This window comes from Haliotis cracherodii, unplaced genomic scaffold (assembly GCF_022045235.1).
Source record: "Haliotis cracherodii isolate W230 unplaced genomic scaffold, xgHalCrac1.p SCAF_7, whole genome shotgun sequence".
NCBI lineage: Eukaryota > Metazoa > Mollusca > Gastropoda > Lepetellida > Haliotidae > Haliotis > Haliotis cracherodii.
Genome location: NW_027266330.1, coordinates 62,136,047 through 62,144,725, shown reverse-complemented (window position 1 = coordinate 62,144,725; position 8,679 = coordinate 62,136,047). Strand labels below are relative to the sequence as shown.

At 38.7% G+C, this 8,679-nt stretch overlaps 1 protein-coding gene across 1 annotated transcript; it reads left to right on the top strand.

Annotated features, from left to right (window-relative positions):
* The first annotated feature begins 499 nt into the window (after window positions 1–499).
* LOC139447790 (large ribosomal subunit protein uL2) lies at window positions 500–8,434 on the top strand. Its single transcript, XM_071229280.1, has 7 exons — window positions 500–524; window positions 1,770–1,912; window positions 3,672–3,813; window positions 6,633–6,851; window positions 7,296–7,411; window positions 7,882–7,968; window positions 8,318–8,434. Exons 2-7 carry the CDS (start codon window positions 1,775–1,777, stop codon window positions 8,393–8,395), a joined length of 780 nt encoding a protein of 259 aa, XP_071085381.1. The 5' UTR covers window positions 500–524; window positions 1,770–1,774; the 3' UTR covers window positions 8,396–8,434.
* Window positions 8,435–8,679: the final 245 nt, after the last annotated feature.

The window sequence follows — 8,679 nt, the reverse complement described above, 5'->3', positions numbered from 1 at the left end:
CATCTGTATGTGTTTACTGAATGAAAATCATTTGAGATTTTGTAGATATTGACGTTGCTGCTGATTGGGTGATACCTGAACATACTTTGGATCGATCTGTGAAAATTATACATGTGACGTTCATTGCTTTACCCATAAGCTAAGATGAGGAAAATACGGCAATTACTTATTCCTTAACAACGAATAGTTTATATGTGGAATAACTATTCAAAATTTCAAAATGTGCTGCTCGTGTATCGACTCAAAATGTTTCTTGAAAGATGTGACGATCAGTGTCCTTTGTGTACTGTCATATACAGTAACGAGACCGGTTTGAGAAATGTCGCAATGGTTATATCACATGCCATTTGTCTTTATCACACAAGGATTTTGAATGATTGGATAATGGTAACATGAAGTATTTATCGCTTCACGTTTCGATGTATTCGTTAATTTTCACGGAGTCTCCCGATATTTCCGCGCTTGTGTTGATGTCGTAAAGTTTACATCCGGGCACTGTCTCTTACCCGTTTACGGCCTTATAGGTGAGGACGTGAGCCATTTACTGTGTAGAAATCCACAAAAATCGTAATAACTTTACGAACATCATGTATATTTATCGATGAAAATAAAATGTCTTTAGTATGATTCATAATATAGGTGTAATATTTTTATGGATGGTATGATGGTTAGTGAAGTTCATCTAGTTTATATGCGATCACCCCTGTTTATCTCACATGTATTTGGAATGTACATTCATGGTTTCAAACTATTCTAAACTATCGGTGTATGCTAGTTTCACATCTGGCTGTGATTGTATTTGACAAAGAATCTGATTAATAACTTGAACGTACACAAATCTGATTCCAGGAAAGGTAAAGCTCGATCAAAATAGATTAAACGTTAGCCACATCAGTTGCCTGAGAAATGTTTTTCTTCAATCTGTAGCTCATAATAGATTCTTTTTGGTATGGGACAATTATATTTATATGACAATTTAAGTTTGGTATAGATGTCATATGATACTTGACGAATGTCAGTGTTTATATTTTTTTGTGTTTAATAGGCAGATTTAAGAGCCCATTCTATATAGAGTGCCATAACTTATGGCATAAGCAACATTTGTTTGACCAGCAAAGCCCATTAGTGTAATACTTTGTGTCAGGATGCGTGATTACATGTTAAATAACATTAGGTCTGTTTTTCTATATAAAGTGATACATAAATGTATACTACAGAAGGTAGTGAATGTTTACCTGAAAGATTTACTAATCGGAGTCACTAAACATTAAATGGTCATTTTCTGTGAATATGGACAACATCTGTTCACATTTAAATTGTTGAGTTTTCTTTTCATCATGTTTGTAACCTTGCTAAAGACTATGGAGATGCATATCTAAAATGTGAATTGTCATATCACATGTGCCCATTTAGAGATATATTTCATGCAATGTTTAGGTCACTTGCCAAAATAACTGATCACATACACTTATACATAAATGTGACAATAACTCAGAAAATTTTAGGATTGGCAGTGTTCGAAAGTAAGCCCGAAAGCCAAGGGGTCCTCAGCGATCCTTTTTATATTATGGATTCATAATATTGATTTAGAGGGTCGCTAGATTCAAATACAATAGGGAATAAACTTTAAGGATCTCTGCACAATGAAGATGGCCAACTGTTTAGATGGCAAACAGTGGAGTTGCTCTTCACTTAAGTTGGCCAGAACAGCATATTTTTCTTGCCTCAGAAATAGATTATGATTTCTTTTTTGAATGTATTCTTTTCAGTCATCATGGGACGTGTTATCCGTTCCCAGAGAAAGGGTCCAGGAAGTGTGTTCAAGGCCCACACGAAACACAGGAAAGGGGCAGCCAAACTCCGAGCCGTTGACTATGCAGAAAGACACGGCTACATCAAGGGCATCATCAAGGTAGTCAAATTTTGTCGTCTTTGCTACAATATCATTGAATATTACACTGATGTTGGTGTTCCCATTTACCGGTATTTACCATTTTTTTACCGGTAAAATTAGGCTTGGACCGGTTATAAATGTGACTGCCAGTCCCTGTGGACCAGCAAATAAAGTACCTTATAAATCTTTGTTGTTGAACAAAACATCGGTGATATTCATATAAGTACATTTTTCGAACAAAGTCAGCTTGTCTGTTACCATCAGGGTTTCCCCTGGTCTATTTCCAGGTTAAATATCCATTTGTAGCGACTTATATTAAAAATATTTTAAAAAAACAAAGAGAAAATTGTGAAATTTGTGTGAATGACGAGATCTAACTAAGTTACTTCAGAGATGACATCTTTGCACTGAACATAAGGTTGAAAGAATTAAAACCAAATAATTTTGATACATTTTCATATTTGTTGAAAGTTGGGACTGGCAATAATTAGTGGGGACTGGTAATTTTTAGAGTTGCCACAAGGACTGGCAGTTTCAAAAGCCAGCGGGAACACTGGATGTAGGTGTTAAAACACCATCTGGATGTGAGTTGTCCCAAAATATTTGATTAGTGTACGTTCTGTGTTTTTATTGTAGAGCTATTTTACCTGTTGATTTGGTAGTTGAATTTGGAATTGAGTGAGGTTTCATGTGTTACATTTGGTACTGTCAAATCTCCCCACAGTTGGGAACGACGAGAACATTGCATGGGTAGGTTGTCGATCTGAATTAAGGGAACACTGACAATTGTCTTTCAACAAAATCTATCTGGTGTACGTTTCATATGAAACCCAGGTATTGTAAGTATGTCACGCACCTATTTTCTAAGCAATCATTAAGTGTTAACCGTGGCGGTCGGGTAGCCTAGTGGTTAAAGCGTTCGCTCGTCAGGCCGAAGACCCGGGTTCGATTCCTGACATGGGTACAATGTGTGAACGCCCATTTCTGGTGTCCACAGCCGTGATATTGCTGGAATATTGCTAAAATCGGCGTTAAACCATACTCACTCACTTAAGTGTTAACCTGAAGGAACTAAGGTGAGCCTTGCAGTCTTTGTGAAGCAGTGTGTGTAGCGGCAGAGATTTTAAATTCCAGGCTCCCTGTTGCCCCTACAGCATGTAATACACTCTATGATAGGGGTGATACGATGCATAGGTCACGATACGATACTTATCGCTAAACCCATATTTACGTCATATCACATGGAAACTTCTGGACAATAAATATTTCAGAGCAGGTTCAAAAGGAAAAGCCATCTGTAGACACATGTTCGTAATGGCTATTTGTAGTAGTGAACTTGAAACACTAATTACAACACATTTTCCTATATCTGACTGATAAAAACACGAGGGGTCATTAAACGAGTGGTAAGTAATTTATTTCAGCATGTGTATGTCTTGTATCGATACAAAAAATAACGTATCGTCTCATAAAAACTCTCGGTGCATCGATGCATCGTTTCACCCCTACTCTGTGATTCAATTTTTTTTTTTTTTTGCACAAACTGTATTGCCACATGTATTTTAATTTCAAAGAGGTTCCAAATGTTAACTGTGGAGTGTTTTCCCAAATACTTGAAGAATTGCGTATGATTCATGGCTGTCTCTCACTATGGTGGTAATCATAGATTAAAGTGAGATTCCTCCCACCTTAGGCTGACATACTGGGAAATATTAAATTGACTGTTGAGTTTCAAACCCATGTGGTTCACTGTTATGAATTACCTCCCTTGCACCAGGATATCATCCATGACCCCGGCCGTGGAGCCCCCCTGTGCAAAGTTGTATTCCGTGATCCCTACCGGTACAAGATGAAGAATGAGACATTCATCGCTGCCGAGGGCATGTACACAGGACAGTTTGTGTACTGCGGAAAGAAAGGTGAGTTTCAGAGATGGACCAGTAGAAACGTCAGTGTCAAAGGGGCGGTCGGGTAGCCTAGTGGTTAAAGCGTTCGCTCGTCACGCCGAAGACCCGGGTTCGATTCCCGACATGGGTACAATGTGTGAAGCCCATTTCTGGTGTCCCCCCGCCCTGATATTGCTGGAATATTGCTAAAAGCAGCGTAAAACCATACTCGCTCACTCACTCACAGTGTCAAACATTTTGAACTGGTTCTTCATCTTCCTGAAATTGTTTCATTACTTAGTAGATATTTATTGATGCTGGGCTATATATAGTCTGCTGTGACCATGACAGTTTGATACAGCACCCACAGATCACAGGTTATGTCACTAGTCATTCCTTAATGTTACTACCTGTGATATTGCTGGAATATTGCTAAAACAGGGTTAAGACCATACTCAGTGTTACCAGTCTCGGACTTATTTCTAATGCCCATTTCGAACCCTGTAAAATTTTGTACTCATGGTAGGAGTCTTTTAGCCACAGAAAATGTGAAGCATAGAAAATGTAACATCGATGATGAGCTAAAAATAATTCTTCACTTTGACCTGAATAATTATGTTGACAATTCGAGCTCTGAGCTGTTATGTTTGCTATTAACCTTCCTCTTTCTAAGAGGCTGTTGTGTCTCACTCTTACGTTGAATTTATTTATGATTGATCATGAGGAAAATGTCTCATTCGTGTTCAGATAATTGTTGGCTTGGATGAGGTGACTTGTTTCATTGATCATGCTGATAACAGACCAATAGAAGAGGCTTTAATGCTTAGTGTTACGTTGTTGCATGATATGCAATTTTGTTTTATTATGCCTCTGAAGTTACGAAAATAACTTTAAAACAATCCAAATTTGGAGCAAAATAACAAACTTCCCATGAAGATACGGGTTAGAATATGTCTTAAGCATGCTTGCTGTAAAAGGCAACTATGCTCGGGATCGGGTAGTCAGACTGGCTGTTTTTGTTGATACAGTCATGTCATCGTACTCTCTGGATTATTTACCGACTGCCATCATATATCTGGAATATTGCCGAGTGTGGCATTAAACAAATAGCCAAATTATTATTTTATGAAGTTTTGACTGGTCCTAATGAACTTTGGTTAGCTCCTTTATGGGTTTCTGGTGAAAGATTTTAGATGCGACTCACAGTGTCAAGTTTGTATGTGTTCAATTTTGTATCTCCTAGGGCTGTGTATTGGCAAATTATTGCAATATATATCTTTGCTGGTATCTGTATTGTGATTTGTATTGCAATATTTAGGAAGCTGAGGTGTTGACAGTGATTGACACTGATTGTACATGCAGATCCTGTTTTCTACATACTAAAGTAAATAATACTCTGCATGGTCAGAATACACAAACCAAATAGTCAGACACACATTAGCCACAGTCAGTGTGAAAAATAGAAACTGCAAAAGCGATGATGAGCTAAAAATAATTCTTCACTTTGACCTGAATAATTATGTTGACAATTCGAGCTCTGAGCTGTTATGTTTGCTACTAAGCTCCCTCTTTCCAAGAGGCTGTTGTGTCTCACTCTTACTTTGAATTTATTTATGATTGTTTCACTGATAACAGACCAATAGAAGAGGCTTTAATGCTTAGCGTTACGTTGTTGCATGATATGCAATTTTGTTTTATTATGCCTCTGAAGTTACGAAAATAACTTTAAAACTATCCAAATTTGGAGCAAAATAACAAACTTCCCATGAGGATACGGGTTAGAATACGTCTTACGCATGCTTGCTGTAAAAGGCGACTATGTTCGTCGTCAGGCAACCAACGGGATCGGGTGGTCAGACTTGCTGTTTTTGTTGATACAGTCATGTCATCGTACTCACTGGATTATTTACCGACTGCCATCATATAGCTGGAATATTGGCGAGTGTGGCGTTAAACAAATAGCCAAATTATTATTTTATGAAGTTTTTGACTGGTCCTAATGAACATTGGTTAGCTCCTTTATGGGTTTCTGGTGAAAGATTTTAGATGCGACTTACAGTGTCAAGTTAGTATGTGTTAAATTTTGTATCTCCTAGGTCTGTGTATTGGCAAATTATTGCAATATATATCTTTGCTGGTATCGGTATTGTGATTTGCATTGCAATATTTTGGAAGCTGAGGTGTTGACAGTGATTGACACTGATTGTACATGCACATCCTGTTTTCTACATACTAAAGTAAATAATGCTGTGCATGGTCAGAATACACAAACCAAACAGTCAGACACACATTAGCCTCAGTCAGTGTGAAAAATAGAAACTGCAAAAGTGATGATGAGCTAAAAATAATTCTTCACTTTGACCTGAATAATTATGTTGACAATTCGAGCTCTGAGCTGTTATGTTTGCTATTAATCTCCCTCTGTCTTAGTTGCACTTTTCCAAGCTGAGTAAGGGTGCTTATAAGGATTACTAGACAGATTGGTCTCGGAGGTTATCGTTGGGTGCTTATTTTAAGTCAAATAGGATGGTTGGCGTGGTTAAAGTATTTGCTTGTCAGGGCGAAGACTGTGTTCGATATCCCCACATGGGTACAAAATGTAAAGCCCCACAGTGATATTCTAGGATATTGCTAAAAGCGGCGAAAAATCAAACTCAATATTATAGCAGTCTGTAAATAATGAACCGTGATGAATAAAAAATGATGCATATCTTTGACCTATACCAGTTGGGTGAAACCCACAAGCATGGGCATGATGCTGACAAACCATACATCAGGGTTAATCCGCTCTTAAGTTCTATTTTCTCCTAATACAACAAACGCTACATCTTGCGGCCTCCGGTGTGTTTCAGCCAACCTCCAAGTTGGCAACGTGCTGCCAGTAGGGTCCATGCCCGAGGGTACCATCATCTGCAGTCTGGAGGAGAAGACCGGCGACCGCGGCAAGCTCGCACGTGCCTCTGGAAACTATGCCACAGTCATCTCACACAACCCCGACACACGTAGGACACGCGTGAAGCTGCCCTCCGGTTCCAAGAAAGCCATTCCCTCAACAAACAGGGCTATGGTTGGTGAGTAGTGAAGTTTTTTGGTCTATTTAAAACATGACTTACAATATGATCCATGCTTGTCCGTAATTTTAGTCCTTCGCTCTCGCCCCAAAATGTTTAGTGCAGTGACCATTGTCTGCATTGAAGTATATGAGTTACAGTCATAGTACTGCAATTTCTGATTTTCTTCAAAGAGCTACCTGTAGTGTTGAGGTATCCTTCGAAAAAAAGAAGACATTTGAGAAAAGCTCTAACCTTAGTTGGTAAAATAAGTTAATTTGCAAACCTGAATTGCAGACATGTGTCAATCTAAATACTTTATCAACATTGACTAAAAATCTGCAAAATTAATGTTGTCTGCGGACAACTAAAGCTGATATTTTGTTTGGTGATCTTGTGTAACATGTCAGAGAAGTTATGCATTGATTTTCCACACCCCTGTTAATACACTAAACTGACTTGCAGGTATCGTTGCTGGCGGCGGTCGTATTGACAAACCAATGTTGAAGGCAGGACGTGCCTATCACAAATACAAGGCCAAGAGAAACTGCTGGCCTAAAGTCAGAGGTGTTGCCATGAACGTGAGTATAGGATCTACAGATGCTGATAAAAAAACCATTTGTCTTCTGTATCTCAACCAAATATAGTATAATCAATTATTTACCCAGGCTTGTGGTTAAGGATTGTCTGCCGAACTGGGCTTCATTCCCAGATGGTTGTAAATTCTGACACCAAAAGAAACATTCACTTTTGATTAGAGCTGTGACAATACACCAACTGTGCATATCACTATACCTTGCTCACTTTCCTATACGTATAACGATATTTGAACATGCTCTGTGGTGCGTCAGCCATCTTATTTTCACTTGTAAAGAATACATTTTAGGTGAGAATCGATACTTTTCACTTAGTGTGTGATTGTGATTGATACTTGTAGTAAAAAATCACGATCCAGGATGCATCGGTGTATGGTCCCACCACTGCTATTGATGAGTTGTCTGCCCCTTGTTTGTATCGTCGCCTCACTGGTCGGTGTGTGTTTGTGTTTCAGCCCGTTGAGCATCCCCACGGTGGTGGTAACCATCAACATATTGGAAAGGCCTCAACCGTCAGGAGGGACACCTCAGCTGGTAGAAAGGTACGCTGCAAGTCTTACATTTTATTTTCTTGAGTTTTTGCTACTTTTCTTTCTCTTAAAAATACACCAAAATAATGATTCACATGATATATGTCAAGGTGTTCTTGAATTCAGAATATCTATTGTTATGTTATTGAAAATTTTGAAAAATTGATTCAAGACATTGCAATATCTATTTAACTTCAAACGGTATATTTGTGAAAACTGAATAACTTTTTTAATTTAAAGGGAAATACTTTCTGTGACTTTACAGGCATACACGAAGGCAACATGTGTTGTAATGATTTATGAAATAGTTTTCATTTGATCTTGAACATAATAACTTGTATGTTTTATCTTCCTCTTCTAGGTTGGTCTTATCGCTGCCAGGCGTACCGGTCGTCTGCGTGGTACCAAGCAGCTCACAGGAAAGTCGGACAAAGAGTAAATACAGTTGTACAGACAAGAATAAAACATGTCCGGGGAATACTGTTTTTGTTGTAACATAATGGTGGCTTGTGCTTGTTTGAAGAAGGCTCTCTTTGAGTAAATTCAATGCCATGATTGTGGATTGAGGCAGGGGCCTGGGCGGCCCAGTTGTCTAAGGCGCCGCGATTCGCTGTGCAGAGTTGCATTCCTTTGGCATGCCAGAAACCTATGATTGTGGGTTGGAATCCTGGTTCGCCCTGATTGTTTCATGGTTTGTAAGCACCATACCCGTGCTCGTGGGTT

Excerpts from the sequence above, each read along its gene's own strand:
- LOC139447790 (XM_071229280.1), top strand. The coding sequence starts at position 1,775 with ATGGGACGTGTTATCCGTTCCCAGAGAAAGGGTCCAGGAAGTGTGTTC. Across the intron at positions 6,852-7,295 it reads AACAAACAGGGCTATGGTTG|GTATCGTTGCTGGCGGCGGT; the intron begins GTGAGTAGTGAA and ends ACTGACTTGCAG. Across the intron at positions 7,412-7,881 it reads TCAGAGGTGTTGCCATGAAC|CCCGTTGAGCATCCCCACGG; the intron begins GTGAGTATAGGA and ends TTTGTGTTTCAG.